An 18,102-nucleotide genomic window follows, 5' to 3' on the forward strand; every position below is an offset into this window, starting at 1 on the left:
AGAAAAAGCAAAAAAAAAAAAAAAAAAAATGACCCTGGCCTCAGTCTTACATTCTAAGAGGGGAGGATTTTTTTTTTTTTCCAAATTAAAGTGGTCTCTTTTATTGATAAATTGAAACCTAAAACATGATCACATTTAAAAAAAAAACTTAATATGTAACTTTCTTCTTGAGCATTTTTCAGAATGGAGAAGTCTTGCTTTTTTCATTCAGGAGACTATGGTGGTCTTTCTTTCTCAAGTTTATTTTGAATCGATTGTCCACTGTAGGCAGGTGATGGCAAAATTTGAAATGTTTTTATATAAATCTGTATATACTAGAAATATCCCTAGTAATGCGAGTGAAAGGTAACCTAATAGAGAAAACCATAGGCAGATCCGCTTGAAGCTTTTTAATTCTGTAGTAGCAGCAACTAGTGAATGTTGAATTATTTCAGTTGAATAAACATGAATACCCATAATCAAAAAAAAAATGAGCTATGATTTCTTTTTTTTAGGAAGTGAGATTTATAAGTTGACCTCAAAAAAGTATTTATTATTAAGCACATTTAAAAAAATAAGTCTTCTATGTGTCATGAACTCAAAGTTCCAGATTATCTCCATGTCTTTGTTTTACTTGCAAAATAGGCAATACTTCATAAATAAGTTTCTGAACTAAGGAAAATTCTCTGAAAATTTTTACCATATGTGCTATTTCTGTTTCTATGTAATTAGATTCTGAAATAAGGTACAAAGCAACCTTTGGTTAGTATTTCAAGCTCACTTAACTTATACCTCCAAATTGTGTTTACTGTAACTGGACAGTGACCTTCATTTGAATTGTTCTAGGAAGTTGTTTTTTAATCTCTTAGGTCAAGCTAGCCATTTCAAGACTACCATTTATTATTATTTCAAGAGATGAAAGCCACTATTTCATGGAGGGCATTGTGATTCAAATTTCTAACACCCCATAAAGCAGCTAAATTTCAGGATAAGACTATAAATAAATTGATTTTTTTTTTTTGAAACTGACATTCCTATATGCTTTCATCTATTTAGACTGTATTGGTAATTTTTATGATAACCATGTTAATTCAGGATTAGTTTTATAATGAGCTAGAAAAAAGTTACATTATGTTGGCCTTATTACAGGATATTTAAGAAGATTCTACCTAAATCCTAGCTTGTTGATTTCTGAAATTCTTGAATGATTGAAAATAATTTCTTTGACTTAAATTTTGCCTCTGTCAAAATACAAATGTCCTCATGGAGTCATAATATCTTCAGCCTTCGTAGGCATTTATTCTACCATGAGTTTGATTTGATTTTATAAACTTTTTCTTTAGAGCAGGTTTATAAGAGAAAAAGGATAAATGGAACATGAGCACAGGTTTCAAAGGAGAACGAGTTGGTGCAATGAAGGTGGAGGTAGAGGTACCATATGCAGAGTGTAGGTCAAATTTTCCAATTTGACTGGCCACATTATTTCTCCCCTTTCTAGTCTGTCTTCCAATCCTTAGCTGTCAAAGTGACTTTGCTAAATCATGAGATTGCCTCTATCATTATTGTACATTAAATTCCCTGAGTTCTCTTTGAGATAAAGTTTAAAGGGGTCTGACATTAAAAGCCCTTCACACCCTAAATTAAGCTTTTCAGTTTTCATATACATTGTTCTTTTTACAAGCTCTTCTCTCCAATCAAAGAAATATTTATTTTGTTCTACACACATGTCATTCGATCTCCTGTCTGTGCCTTTCTCCCTACTTAGAATGAACTTCCCTCTCTCTTCAGTTCCTTAGAAACCTTAAGAGGAAAGACCTTGTCAGGAAGACCTCAAGCACCACTTCTCCATGAAGTCTTTCTTGATTATTCCTTCTTCCTTTTCCTACAGCCTATTCCTTCAAATTATCTTTGTTCTACTCTTTGTGCTCATTTTATATAAATTGTCTATGTACGTGTTCCCTTTATATGATATGAGTTCCTTGAGCATAGTAAGTGTATAATTTCCATTTTTGTAACTTAAGCACTCAGCATAGTGCCTGGCACTTAACACTTTATAAATGCTTGTTGAATTGAGGTGATTCAGGCTAGTTTTAATGATCTCATAATGGAGAGAGTTGTCTGCACCCTGAGAGAGCACTATGGGGATTGAGTGTAGATCACAACATAGTATTTTCACTTTTTTGTGTTGTTATTTGCATTTAATTTTTTTCTAATTTTTTCCTTTTAGATTTGATTTTTCTTGTGAAGCATTATGATTGTGGAAATATGTATAGCAGAATTGTACACATTTAATATATATTTTATTACTTGCTCTCTAGGGGAGGGGATGGTGGGGAGGAAGGGAGAAAAAAATTTGGAACGCAAAAATTTTATAAGGATGAATGATGAAAATTATCTATGCATATATTTTGAAAATAAAAAGCTTTAATTAAAAAAATGCTTGTTGATTATTAGGAGTGTGTGCTTATATATGATGGAAGGAGGAATATTTCTAAAGGAAAATCAAAATTGATCTCATCTAGGGTTTTAAAAGCAATTTTTTAGAGGAATAGTTTTAGTCATATATAGTTAAAATTCCTCCTGCCTTTTATCCCTAGTTGGTACCTTTATAACTGTACAAGATGACAGCTTTGTTTTCCCATTATAATGCTTCTATATAAATTTTGACCTGGAAAAAAATTATGTTTCTGTATATTCCTTTAGTACTCTGCTATGTTGTTGCAATAAAAAATATATATAACAAACATATTATTTAAATGTCAATCAAATGGAATTGAATGTCACAAAAGATTTCTGTAAACTTATTTTTAAAGCGAAATAAATAATTTTCATCTTCATATCCCATTTTATTTATGTGCAGTATAGGGTAATAAACTTCAACTTCTGCTCTATTGTTTGTTTCATCTTGTGGTTTGAAAAGCTCAAAAATTTTGTTGAAAAACAACAGAACTTGGGATGTTTCATATGCATTACTTTTAGATTATTTGAAAAGTAAATTCCTCTTATTACTTTGGAGGTCAAGCTTCAGTATTATTAAAATTGAAGAGTCTAAACTAAGCCAATTTTCTTATTTTACAAAAGAGGAATTTGGGACTCTTTCCCCTTGTTTGTAAAAAAGTGAGGTTGTTGGATTAAATGTCCTCTAAGATCTCTTTCCAATGAACCTATATCATTTCTAGAATATAGATAATTGCTCTTGCAAACAGTGGATCTGAAATATATTTAAAACTATATATGATGAAAAGAGATTCCTAATAATTATGTGTCTAAAGATGAGAAACAGAAACTTTCAAGTCTGCTACTTGCTTACCTACTCTGTGTGTGTGTGTGTGTGTGTGTGTGTGTGTGTGTGTGTGTGTGTAAGGAATCACTCTGTGAATTAATTATATTTCATAGTTATGTATAGCACTTTGGGCAAATGAACATATTTACAATTTAGAATGCTACTCCCTTATTTCAAGAATTAGAATTATAAGGAAAGACAGTTTATTTGAGACCAATGACAGTATTTGTGGTGGCTAAATTCAGAAGCTATAAAACAGCGGAATATGTTTTTCTTTTTCTTTTCTGAGGAGTTTTGGTTTTTTATTTCCTCAACTGTCTTTATCCCACAGATACTTATTAATCACTTACTATGTGCAAGGAACTGTTGTTAAATCTGTCTTTGGTTTAACCAGTGATTAAAGGTATGAATGAGTAAGGATGATTTATGAGGCAGATGCCATTTGTTTCAGGGCAGTATGAAAGTTCATTTAAGCAAGTGCAAGTTGGTGGGGCAGGGATAGTATTTAACATTTTCTCCTCTGCACATGGTTTTGAATTTAAAAAAAACCCATTTAGCTAAGTGAAATGCTAGGAGGTGGCATTTTATTGGTAGGCAGATCCATTTTCATTACTTTAATTGTGTGATTTATCAGGATTTTCAGCTTTTTATAAATGTTAGAGTGTTATAGGACAGAATTAAAAGGATTTAGAATAAAAGGAGTTTAAGAAAAGGACTTTGTGACAGGATTGCTATACTTTTTACATTTGGTGGATTTAGCTAGCAGTTTTTCATTTTCATCATCATACTTCATTCAGTTAAACACTATGTAGAGCAGGTGTGTGTAACGTCATTCTCTCCCATATGTGAATAAACACACAATTTTATATATATAAAAAATTAATCCTCCACAACTTGGAGGATTACATTTTCCCTGGAATTACGCATGGGGTAGTGACTCCATTAGGCATTGTGGAGAGCACATGTTGCTGTTTGTGCTGGATGAGAAATCAGGTTAATAGCTACATGTTCATGAGATTTCAAAGTCCCTATAATAATGACCTTTCTAATGTATTATATTCAAATTGTCAGAAAATTAACTTATTTCATGCAGATCAAGATTTTCATGCATTGTCTTCCAGTTTCTAGTGTCATGTCCTGAATACATTTTTCTTAAAACATATCATATATGGATAGTTTGTATTTTAGAACGGTTTTATTTATTCACATTTATCTATGCCATGGCTCTGCTCATTAATTTTCCTGCCCTTATGGATTTTCAAATTTGTTTGCCTTTGTAAGATTGGTCATTATTTTGAAGAATCTAAAACTTTTAATTACATTGATCTATAGACTGATATGTTCTCAGTATATATTTGTTCATTAATGTGAAAGTAGTTTTCCAAATTATAGAAAAGTTCCCTGGACTAATATATCCTAAGAAATGAGCATCAACAAACTACTTCTTTTAAAATCTAAATCCTAATTTATCAGTTGTTACTTTTACAGACTAGAGATGTTTCCTTTATCCAAATTTCAAATAAGTGTGTATAGTGTAAGTAGAAACCGTAGAGATCTGATAAAGCCTAGAAAAAGAGGGACAAGGAAAATACACTTATTACTTCCAAGTTATACATAAACTCCTTGTTAAATGTGAAGTTATTGATGGAGAACCATTTTAATATTAAAGTTATCCAAATATGTTGGAGTGAAGTTAAGGCTTGTATAGATAAGCTTTAGTCACAATTAATCTGTAACTTAAATATTGTATATGTACTAGATTTGTTAATTATTAATAGTTTAGTTAAAGATGATATTTTTAATTATAGAATCTGACAAATCTGTTTTAAAAAGGATACCAGTATATAACGTATTGTAAATTAAATTTTAAACATATTTCAGATATTTTCTTAGGCAAAAATATATTGATTTACAAAGTACACTTATTGTTTCTCAATCTATACACTGGTTCTACCAGCTTAAAATTTTTTTTTAAAATAAGCTTTTATATAGAAATTTTTTTATATTTTACTTAATTTTCCCCTGTCATTTCCTCCCAGATATCCATCCTATATAAAATGTAATATTTTCAGTATAAAAATTCAAAAAAGGGAAAGAAGAAGAAAAAATATACAATTGTAATCAAAAAAAGCAAGAATATATGTATGTTATAGTACACTTTTAAACCTCTCATTTCTGCAGAGGAATAGGGTGGAGATGTGTCTTTCCATATCTCTTTTTTTGAACCATGTTTGTTTTTGTTACAGGGTTGTTTTTTTTGAGAATTTTTTCCAACTACATTGATACTCCAAGAAGTATTAATTTAATGATTGTGGCAACAATAAAAGCATTTGTGCAGTGCTTGCCTTTTTTTTTCTCCCCTGAGGCAGTTGGGATTAAGTGATTTATTCAGGGTTATACAGCCAGGAAGTGCTAAGTGTCTGAGACCAGATTTGAACTCAGCTCCTCCTGACCTAAGGATTGGTGTTCAATGCATTGTGCCACCCACCTGCTCCCTGCTCCAGGCATTTTGAAAAATTATGTGTCCATTACATGATGTAATCTAGTGCTTTTTGTGGTGTTTATATGGTGTGGTGTGAGTGGATGCACTCCATTGGATCTCATTGGATGCAAAATTTTTTTTCCTTAATTTCCACTTTTGTTAAAAGGATCCTGTGGTCAATTCTAAAGAATGTAATCAAGAAAGTTCTTCTCTAGCACTAACCTCAGGGTAAGGACAATTGATATGTCCACAAAACTCAGGGTTTAAGACCAGTTTGCTCTTTTGTTATTTTTAAATTATCTTTTCTCCCTTCTTTTTTTTAAAAAGCTCAGAGCCTAACAGTGCAAATGAGTCATTTCACTGTGTGGTTAATTAAAAAGAACAAAGGATTAGAACTCAAAGAGGTTCTAGGTAATAGTCACTACTTTTTCTATAGCTCTCTGTTACTTTTAGCATGTTGTTTTTCTTGTTTTCCTATCTATTAAATAGGGAAAATCATTTCTCCTGCTGACACAGAGTTCAGAATGAGAAGATAACATGTCAGTTCATTTCAGCCGCTTTTTAAAGGATTCTCTAAAAGAGGCAGTGATTTTATTTTTTTATTTTTATTTTTAAAATAGCTTTTTATTTACAAGTTATATGCATGGGTAATTTTGCAGCATTGACGATTGCCAAACCTTTTGTTTCAATTTTTCCCCTCCTTCCCCTCACCCCCTTCCCTAGATAGCAGTATAAATTAGATACACAATAAGTATACATGATCAAACCGTTATTTTGCTGTACAAAAAGAATCAGACTCTGAAATAGAAGGAAATCCAAAATGCAGGCAGGCAAAAATATAGGGATTGGGAATTCAATGTAATGGTTCTTAGTCATCTCCCAGAGTTCTTTCGCTGGGATAGCTAGTTCAGTTCATTATTGCTCCATTGGAACTGATTTGGTTCATCTCATTGCTGAAGATGGCCAGGTCCACCAGAATTGATCATCATATAGTATTTAAGTATTTAACAAGTGTAGTATTTAACAAAACAGTCATTTGTTGAAGTATATAATGATCTCCTGGCCCTGCTCGTTTCACTCAGCATCAGTTTGTGTAAGTCTCTCCAGGCCTTTCTGAAATCCTCCTGTTGGTTGTTTCTTACCGAACAATAATATTCCATAATATTCATATACCACAATTTATTCAGCCATTCCCCAATTGATGGACATCCACTCAGTTTCCAGTTTCTAGCCACTACAAAAAGGGCTGCCACAAACATTCGTGCACTTACAGGTCCCTTTCCCTTCTTTGTGATCTCTTTGGGATATAAGCCCAGTAGAAACACTGCTGGATCAAAGGGTATGCACAGTTTGATAACTTTTTGAGCATAGTTCCAAATTGCTCTCCAGAATGGTTGGATGTATTCACAATTCCACCAACAATGTATTAGTGTCCCTGTTTTCCCACATCCCCTCCAATATTCCGCATTATCTTTCCCTGTCATTCTAGAGGCAATGATTTTAAATATTACCTTTATTTAGCCTTTATTTGGTACATTTTAACTCACACAAAGAAAGGGAAAAGACCTAATTGAAGACATGTAGGGAAATATGAAGAGGAGGAGCTGGGAAATATAGGGATCATAATCACTAGAAAGATAAGCATACAACTGTATTCTTGGAGGAGATTTGGTATATACATGTGTGCCTCAGTCTGGTGAAAGATGTAACTTGGGTCACCTGATCTTTTTGGCAAGTAGAACAAAAGGCTTAGTGATTCTTTAAGATCCTGTGAGTTCCTGACTCAGGAGATATCAAGCTCTCTTCATTCTTACTTTGGCACTATTCTCCATTTATTTACCTTCATCAGCCTCCTTGATGTGGATGAATACCACATATTTTATAGAAATGGATAGTATCTCTAGGAACTCATTTGATTTTTGTCTTGCTTTTGATATCACAAGCAGTATTAATTTCTTTTTTTCCCCCGAGGCAATTGGAGTTAAGTGACTTGCTCAGGATCACACAGCTAAGACGTGTTAAGTATCTGAGACCGGATTTGAACTCAGGTCCTGACTTCAGGGCTGTTGCTCTATCCACTGTACCACTTAGCTATTCCAAATAGTATTAATTTCTAAGAAGAATTATTTCTGCTAACAAATATATAAAGCACAATTTATGTAAAAAAATTGACTTTTCTTTCTTGATTGCACATATTTAAATGTTGTATTTCCTGTTAGAGTGTGAATTTCTTGAGAGAAAGTTCGTTTTTCCTTTCTTTGTATCCTCAGTGCTTAGCATAGTGCCTGGGACATAAAACTTGCTTAATAATTAATGATTAGTTTATTGATTAATTAATTACATGAAAAGATAAAAATTGAATAAATGAGAGCTAAGAGAACAATATAGACTTTGACTACAACAATGTAAATGGAAAGAATCATTTACTAAGATATAATTGAAAATGAATGCTTCAAAATTGCAAAGAACAAGTCTGATTCTAAAGAAGAAGTATAAAAAGACACCTCTCCCCATACTTTTGAGGAGGTGGAAGGCAATAATTGTTGTTGTTGTTGTTTATGATGATGACAGAAATGAGTATCCTTTTCTTCTTTAAAATTTTTTCTTTTTTGGTGAGAAATAAAATTCTGATGAATAGTATAGTATTGTGTGAATATTATTTTGCTCTCTTAAGAAGTTTTTGTTGTAGATTAGATCATATAAAGATAGATAACTAATGAGTAACTACTAAGAAAGCCTGATGAGGGAATGCTATTTACTTTCTTTTGAAAAGATTTTATCATTCTTGATTTCACACCAAATGCATAAATTCCTAATTAATATGTCTCACCATCATATGTCTCATCATCATAGAGATGATTTTTTAAAAAGAGAGAAGATATACAAGGATACTTCTAACTTTAGTCTTTTTTATGCTTTTTAACAGAACCGCAGAAATGTGACAACTTTGCTGAGAAGAGGCCTCTGCTTGGTGTTTGTAAGAGTATTGGATCTTCTGGGTAAGGAAAGATCTTTTTTAAAAAATGGTTTTTTTCAGTCACTCTCAAGAATGACTCATTATTAAAATTCCCAAAAAGCTTTGATTTCATAAACTTTTTTTTCTTTTGAAACCATTGCATTATATAGTGATATAACTACCGAATTTTGAATATAGTATCTGTCTTGTATATCCCTTCAGTTTCCATCACTGTTACCACTTCTAGTACCTCTTAGAGAAACATCCCTTAGAACAAATACTTTAAAAAAGAACAAGAAGAAAAACATTCTATAAAAGAAATAAATAAATCAAAACTTCTGACATTGCCTATAAGGTCCCGCACCCACGAACTCCCCACTTCTGATGAGTTGAGGGATAATGTTTTCTCAGTTCTCTTCCTTTTTTAACTCTTTGTTTCCTGAACAATGGCATCTACTTATTTCTAGTTTTTGCTACCACAAAAATCTTGTGTAATTTAAAGTAAATGAAGGCTTTGAGCTCATTTTATTGAGTAAATGGAGTGGCTTTATAGCTCTGATTTTTTTCTATTGTATTGACTAATTAAATCACTTAACTCTCTAAGTAGGAATGGGTAATATTGCTTTTCCTTAAAGGCTAATCATCATGTAGATTCATAAGATTGTATAACAGTGAAAACAAAAAGTTTGCAGTTGCTTCTTGTTTCAAAGGGCTTACTAGGCCTTAGTGACTTCCTAGGCTACCATGATATTGTAGTACTCTATGTACCCATCATTATTGTGCAGTTATCACAATTTGTTGTGTGTGCTTGGAACTATTGCTAAGATATCAAAAAGTAAATATTTATTGTTCTCTTTTGTTTTGACATGTCTAAATTTACCCTGTGTTGTTCTTCTTCAAGGGCCATCCTCTGTGAAAAAGGGTGGGGAACCATTTTTCTGCCAAGAGACATTTGGATATTTATTAAATCATTTTGCAGCCATACAAAATTTTCAGCTTATAGAACTCAGACAGTGGGAAGTTTTTGTACCTAGCTTTAAGTTCATCATCACCTGTAGTTGCCTTAGCAAATTATTTCTTGGTCCTTTCATGGCTTATAGGCTAGATGTTCCCCACCTCTGCCTTATAAAAATGATAAACTGACAAAACATGATATTATATGCAATGTTCCACAATAGTGTCTAGCCTTCCACCTCATCAAAAGTATGGAGAGAGACCTCTCTCCATATCTCCTCTTTAGGATCAAGCTTGTTTTGTGGAATTTGCAAGTATTCATTTTTAGTTGTATTCTGGTAGATGGTTCTTTCGATTTACATTGTAGTCATAGTCTTTTTTTTTTTTTTTAGCTTTCATTTATTCAGTTTTTATCTCTGCATGTAAATCTTTTTATGTTCCTTTTTTCTTTTAATTATATTTGTTATTTTTTTTACAGTACAGTAAGATATCATTACATTGATATGTCATAAATTTACAGGCACCTACTTTATTTCTAGTTTTTTTCCATTATAAAAAGTTCTGCTATAAATGTTTTAATGTATGCGGGTCCTTTGTCTTTGTCAGTAACTTGAGGATCCCAGATTTATATGCCCAACAGTGGAATCTCTGGATTTAAGGGCATAGACATTTTAGGTACTTTATTTGCATAATTCCAAATACTAATAAACAGTTCCACTGTTTGTTTGCTTGTTTTTCTACAATTCTTCTAATATTGACTATTCCCATCCTTTTATGATGTTTGCCCTTTTGCTCAATAGGGAGTGAAACCTCAGGATTGTTTTTGCATTTCTTTTGTTGTTAAGGTTATTACTATTACTAGTTTATGCTTCTTTTTGAGAACTGCTTCATTTGTTTATTTATTGTGAACTTAATATTTCTCAGCGAATATCACCAATTTAACAAAAGAACAAAAAATGCAAATAAAGCTTTAAATAGAAATCTTGAAATTTCTTAAAATTATACCTTCATTTTGACAGACTTTTTTTGTTCTCTTATAGATCTCTCTTGTGCCTGTTTTAGCATTTTGATAGTCTTTTTTATAGTCTTTCTTCTTCATTATATATGTTCTTCTAATCCCACTTTTCTTACTTTGAATCCTTTTGTTAAAATATAAATTTATAGAATCTCAGTCTAGCAAGCAATCTCAGAGGCCATCTAAACCAACTTTTACCTACCTAAACAGGTTAATTCTACATTATACATGACAAGTAGTCATCCAATCTTTCCTTAAAGAATTCAAATAAGGAATACTCTACTCTTTCCTGAGAAAAGTGATTTTACTTTTGGACAGCTTTAATAATTAGAATTATTTGGTTTTATCTAAACTGTTTTGCCTCTTTATATTCTCCTGTTCATTGTTTCCAGTATTGCTCTTTAAGATCAAGAAGAATATGGCTCTTTAGATCCAGTATGGACACAGTATGGTGAAATTATGATTTCCCCTAGACTTATATCCTAAACTTCCATTAATAAATCCTGTAATTGTGGATTACTCAATGTTAATTCCTGTTGAATTATCTAAAACCTCCATAAGTGCTCCATAGTTTCTCATGTTGTCATTTGTGAAGTTCTTTTTTTTTTTTTGAGCTATTACATAATTTCTTTGAATTCACATTTTCCTTTTTTTAAATTAATATTGTTGTACTCTCTCATTTCATTAATTTAGCAAAATTTATTTAAGCACTTCCTAATTGTTGTATTTATTGTTCGGTCTCAGTTTTTTTCCCATTTCAAATGAAATGGCTATGAATATTTTTGAGTAGATACATTCCTTTTCCTTTTCATGGCATATTTTGACTTTAGTTTGTGACTTAAAAAAAAAAAAGTTCTATGAAACTGAGTTTTTGGGTAAATTAAAATCAATTTTATTGATTACGTCTAGAAAGCAGTCAACAAAAACAGGCTTTTGGTTCTTTTGGCAGCCAAGGAGAGTAAATCAGTTGAACCTTTGATAGTTCAAGTCTTTTGAAAAAGAGGTATATCTGAGGGTGAAAACCAACTCTGATTGGCCAACAAGTAATAAAAGAGAATGTATATTATAATGGGAAGTGAACTATATTAAATTAAAGATCCTTAGAGTACCTGGCATGTATCACCCACATTTTTGTTAAAAGATACCTAAACATAATGAAAGGAAAAGAATTTTGAATTAGAGCATCTGGTGGTGGTTGACATATCTGGTGAACAAAATGGAAAATAGGTACCATGGAGTATTTTTTATCACTGTCCTCAATATTCTCATTCTACCTATATCACCTTTTGTTTGCTGTTCCCATTAGGGAACTCAGCAGGAAGTAAGTATTATAGAAAGTGGCTTTTATGCCAACCTTCTTACCAGTGATCCTTTTCTCTCTTTTGGCTAACTACTGAACCCTCTGCCCACTTCTCCAGGAATAATCCCCAAGGGTGATCTCAGTGTTCCTAAATCATGTTTATATTCATATCCTCTTATTCCTTCCCAGCAATGGTAAGCTAAAACCATCTAGTTTCCTCCCTTTATATTTCTTCTATAACATTTATTTCTGCTTTATTCTTGGGATTGGGGGCACCCAATTTTGTGGGATTTTCATCAGTTTTTCTGTTGTCCAATCTTTTGTCAATTTGTCAGTCTGATTTTATCATATTTACACTAAACTCAGAAGGTGCATTTAAGTGAGATATAGCCAAATTTACTCATCACTGGTACCATTTTATATCTCATAGAAAATACTTAATTTTGAAAGCTTAATTCATAATTCCAACAGATAGATTTCTGTTTTCTTATTGTAATGCTCAAGATTGGTTTTTGTTGTTTATTTGTTTGTTTTTGCTCCAACGTAATGTTTAATGATTTTCTCTTTAGTAAAAATAAAAATTAAATCTTCACCTTTATCTCCAAGTCATTGTTCGATGTATATCCTTACTTTAATGTATTTTCTCTTCTTACCTTTTAAAAAAATAATCATGGCTGATCAGAAGTAAGTATGTTTGTTTTGACTTCTTGCTATTTTATCTGTTTATAATTTTCTAAACAGCTTACAATTTATGATGTGTTTGTCAGTATGTTTATAATCTTATGAACATTTTGAGATAGGACTATGTGTTCAGTTTGTTGCAGTTGTTGCAGTTGTTCTTGGTTAGCTAATATAATTCCACAATCCTAACAATTGATTCCTATAAAAAGCTTTCTTAAAGTTTTGTTGCTAGAATTTTTATTAAATTTCTTGCGTACACCTAAAGATAGTGAATTACAGAAGAAAAGGTCTCATAGATAGAAAAATAGTAACAGGTGTACTTTTTTGTGGTAGCAAAAACTGGAAACAAGTGAATGCCCATAAACTGGGGAATAATTGAACATATTACTGTAATGTATTATTATTATTTTTATTTTGTCATTAGAAATGATGAATGTAAAGAATTTGGAGAAAAATAATTATATGAATGATGATTAAAATAAGAAGAATCAGAATATCCACAATGACCATGATATTTTAAATGAAAACAACACTAAAAAGCATGTAAAGTCATATTCAATATATTTACCAGTCTTCTTTCCAGAAGACCTATAGTAGAGAGTTGTAAAATCCTGCCTATAGAATGTTGCATAACCTATTAGATGTAGTTGCTGTGTTGATTGATTTTGCTTTTTGTTTTCATTTTTTATAAGTGAGTTTTATGTGAAATAAGGTATATTGGGAAATGATCTTATGGTAAAAATGCATCATTTAACATTTTAAAAAGAAGAAAATGAGTTCTTAAGTATTTATTGCTTAAAAAAAAAAAAGATTGCCCACAACAACAGTAATTATATTGTTGCCCTATTGTACCTCATTGTTTATGTTTTGAGGTTTAATTTTTAATTTACACAAAAATTGAGTTTGTGATAAGCAAAGAGAAAATTATATGGTTTATGTTACATTGTTTTGATACAATTTATTTAAGTACTTTCAAAGACCTGTGAAAATTATTTGTTTTGGTAATCCTATTAAAGCAGGTAACAACTCCTCTTTACCTATTCTTCCCATGTATTTGTTCAAATATTCCCATTAATAATCAACATAATAGTAGATTTCATCTTTCTCCTTTAGTATGCCAGAGGTACCAATATACTAGTCAAGATTTACATCTCTCTCTTGACATTGCTTCTTGGTATGAGTTGTATCCCAGTCATACCCATTCTTAATAATACCTAGGTGTCATCCTGGCTTCCTCACTGTCTTTTCCCTCTTACATTCAGTCTGCTGTCAGATTGGATATGGGCTGGTAGTAGTGGTGTTGTTTTTTTTTTTTTTTTAACCTTTCCAACATCTTTTGAATATGCCCTTTTTTCTGCTGTGACACTTCCATCATTCTGGTGAATGCTCTCATCACCTCTTGCTTATGATTTTGTCATAGCCTACTAGAGAGTCTGCCTACATTCAGTTTTTCCCACTCCCATCCATCCTCCATTCAGCCACTAACATGATATTTTTTCTAAAGTACAGATGCTATCATTTTACACACTGAGTAAACTGCGGAAATTAAGTAAGTTGCTTGGGGTCACTTAGCAATGTGAGATAGGCTCACTATTATACCATTTATAAGGTCCATTATAGCTAATATTTTGTGGTGTGTGTGTGTGTGTGTGTGTGTGTGTGTGTATGTGTGTACACTTATATATCTCACATTTTGATATCAGCTTCTGAATGAAGAAACTCATTGCAGAGTAAAAGAACAATTTATTGATTAGAAATCAGTGAATACTAATACTAATGTTATCGTTATTGAAAACTAGGAAACAAAAATGTGTTTCTTGTATAAGATGGTTGAACCTTCTTTAAATATTATTTAAGAGACTGGTACAGATAACCACAATTATTAAGCAGGGATTTTTTTCTTATTTGGACAATTTTATTAGTTTTGTAAAATAATAGCTTCTTATTTTTCAAAATACATGCAAAGATCGTGCTTAACATCTACCCCTACAAAACCCCATGTTCCACACTTTTCTCCTTCCCTCCCCAATTCCCCTTTCTCCTATATAGCATGCAATCCAATATAGGTCAAGAAATGTAAGTCAAACAACTCCTTCAAACACATCTCTACATCTATCATGCTGCACAAGAAAAATCAGAGGAAAAAAAAAACAAGCAAGCAAACAACATCAACAACAAAACAGGTGAAAATACTATTTTGTGATCCACATTCAGTCCCCACACTCCTCTCTCTGAATGCAGATGACTCTTTCCATCACAAGTCTATTGAAATTGCCCTGAATCGCCTCATTGTGTGAAAGAGCTAAGTCCATCACAGTTAATCATCAATAATCTTGTTGGTGCTGTGCACAGTGATCTTTTGGTTCTAATCACTTCTCTTAACATGTAAGTCTCTCCAGCCCTTTCAGAAATCATCCTGCTGATTGTTTCTTATAGAACAATAATATTCCATTACATTCATATACCCTAACTTAGTCTGTCATTCCCTAACTGATGGGTATCCACTCAATTCCTTGCCCCTATAAAAAGAGCTGCTACAAACATTTTTGCACATGTGGATCCTTTTCCCTTTTTTGTGATCTCTTTGGGATACAGACCCAATAGAGACACTGCTGGATCAAAGGGTATGCAGGGTTTGATGACTTTTGGGGGCATAGTTACAAATTAAGCAGGAATTTTTTATAGGAAGTAACATATAATTACCTAAGAGGCTTTGCATAAATATTATCTTAATAAGTTTCTACTTATAAAATTATCATATTTTTGCAAGTTCGTATGATTATAAATTTAAGGTTGGAAGAGCTTCAGAAGCCAACTAACCCAACTTTCTTATTGTAGAGATTGAGAAACTAAGGCCAGATTAGATTAAATGGTTTACCCAAGTTCACAGAGGTACTAAGTAACAAAATAAAGATTTGAACCTAGAATCTCTTATTCCAAAATTGAATTCTATTTCTACTTTTTTCTTTTTTGCCTCTTATAAACATTGAAAATAGTTTTGTTGTGATCTTGCCAAATACAATCTCTTAATTTATTTAGAACTTTGTCAGAGTGAAGAGATCCTCCCTGATGAGTTAGTTCTTTGTTTGAATATTGTATCTAGTAAGTCCAAAGGGGATTTCCTTTATCAGGTAGTAATAATATACAAAAAAACAGATAAGGAAAAAATAGTAACAGCTAATTTTGGAATCATTTCATAAAACATATCCACAGTGTTCTAAAAATTTTAGGGCAGTTTAAAGCTACTTAAAATTAAAATTGCCCTACAACCCTTGGGATATCTTGTATAATGCGAATAAAAATTGGGAGAATTAGAAATGAATGAAGAAGAAAAATGGAGAGGAACATTATGAGGGAAGAGAGACATCCATCCCTACATGCCAGAGAAAAGAAAGAACTATCTTTTCATATTTATGTATAAAGTAAAGCAAATTGAGAGGCATTTGAAGAAGTAAAATATAATTAAAAAGAAGTTGAGAAGAATAAAGAAGGTGTTAGATAAGATGGGAAATTAGTAGTTAGAGAATTAAGGTAGAGTAAAAAGGGAGAGAAAAGGTCCCAGGAAAGATTATGGAGAATAGAAAAAGCCAGCTCCCTCTACTTTAACCTCCTTTTGGAGAAAATAACTCTGCTTGTAATATTAGACTAGCTTTGTATGTTTCCTGCAGACTTAGCCTGTGCTATTTGCCATAAGAAGTAAATAGGTGGGATCTTAGAGAAGGCTCTGGGCATGACGTCAGGAATGTGAATTCAAATGCAGCTCCAGATACTTACTAGATATGTGATCTTAGGCAACCCACTTAACTTCTTTCTATCTGTCTCAGTTTTCTCAATTGTAGTACGGAGACAATAATAGTATTGTATCTCCAAGGATTGAGGATCAAGTAGGACAAAATTGATGAAATGCTCAGTTCCTATAACTTAATAAGTTATTTAAAAATGTTTTTTCTTTTTCTCCCTCCCCTTTTAGTATATATTTCATTGCACAATATTCAAATATTAGATTTTCAAGTAATTGTTTTTAAACTTATTTCAATGTCCTTTCAGATTTAACATTCTATATTGGCATAATTTATATTGGCATTTTATTTTCTCTTAGAATAGTGTGCCTTTGGGGCAGCTTGTTGGTATAGTGGATAGAACACCGGCCCTGAATTCAGGAGGACAATATTTTGGAAATGAGGCCTTTATCGGAACCTTTAATTGTAAAGCTGTTTTCTCAGTTTATTGCTTCCTACCTTCCCATTTCTAATGAATTGCTAAGTCTTGCAGAATGTCTTTCCAGCATTTCTTACATTTGTTCTGTTTTCCTTTAACTCTTATAATTGTCTCATTAACCAGCTTGTCTTCACTATTACTATAGTCTCCAATTGGTTTCATTAATTCTAGCTTTCTCCAATCCATAATCTTCATAGTTTACTTAATACTAGCTTTTTTTTTTTTTTTTACTTAATACTAGCTTTCATGCCTAAGGATATGTCATAGGCATTTAACTGCTGTGTTGATTTAGCATTTATCAGGTTTCTCCTATGTGCCACATACTGGAAATTCAAAGACAAAACCAAAATTGTCTCTGTGGCCGTCAAGGAACTCTTTTTCCATTTTGTAGGAGCAGTGGAAAAAATGGGCTACTTATCAGTATCATAGAATCATCTTCTTGGAATCTACAGTACCTTGTTTACTGTTTTCCAAGCCAGCTGTTCTCTTCCCACATTTCTAGATTATAGATATTTTCAGACTGGATCTTTGAGACTATTGATCCAGTAACCCAACAGAGTTCATTAGTAGTAAAGGATTGTATGAGAAGAATGTTATTTCAGTTGAAATGACAATATACACAGTAACTATAACAGTATAAATAGAAAGAACAACAACTATATACATTATTAGGTTTTAAAATCTTTTTCTTATTGCCTGGTCATGTTGATTTTTTAAAATCCTTTTTCATTTCTTAAAACAATTATTATATATGATTGCTGGGGAAAGGCAGATGGAGATGATTAACCTGATGCTACAGGGGTAAGGAAGATGATTTAAAACTAAAAGTCTTAGGTATTTTTTTTTTAATTACAAGGATGGTTTCTATTAAAAGTATACAGTATGATTATTACTAGTATTTAAAGACCATAGAATGGTAGATTTGAAAGGCATTTTAGAAATCAAATAGTCAGGGCAGCTAGATGGCACAGTAGTTCCAACCCTGAAGTCAGGAGGATCTGAGTTCAAATCTAGCCATAGACACTTAGCATTTCCTGACACTGTGATTCTGGGCAAGTCACTTTACCTCAATTGCCTCAGGAAAAAAAAATCACATAGTAAAGACCTCTATCTTACAGAGGATAAAACTGAGGTTTGTAAAAGCTGGTGACTTGGTGTTCTTGGTCTTACTGTGAGTAAGTCTAGGACATAGTTTTGTCATTACATTATTGGGTAATAGTCGAAGGATTGATTC

At 32.1% G+C, this 18,102-nt stretch overlaps 1 protein-coding gene across 6 annotated transcripts in view; it reads left to right on the forward strand.

Moving 5' to 3' along the window:
- BCAS3 (BCAS3 microtubule associated cell migration factor) overlaps positions 1–18,102 on the forward strand; it is a 787,317-nt gene that overhangs the window by 89,299 nt on the left and 679,916 nt on the right. For all 6 annotated transcript variants that reach the window (XM_051994106.1, XM_051994105.1, XM_051994107.1 and 3 more), the window contains exon 7: positions 8,671–8,743. In XM_051994106.1, coding sequence (XP_051850066.1) covers positions 8,671–8,743 — 73 coding nt within the window. The remainder of the gene's footprint in view (positions 1–8,670; positions 8,744–18,102) is intronic.

Source organism: Antechinus flavipes, chromosome 4 (genome assembly GCF_016432865.1).
Source record: "Antechinus flavipes isolate AdamAnt ecotype Samford, QLD, Australia chromosome 4, AdamAnt_v2, whole genome shotgun sequence".
In the NCBI taxonomy this organism is placed as follows: Eukaryota; Metazoa; Chordata; class Mammalia; order Dasyuromorphia; family Dasyuridae; genus Antechinus; species Antechinus flavipes.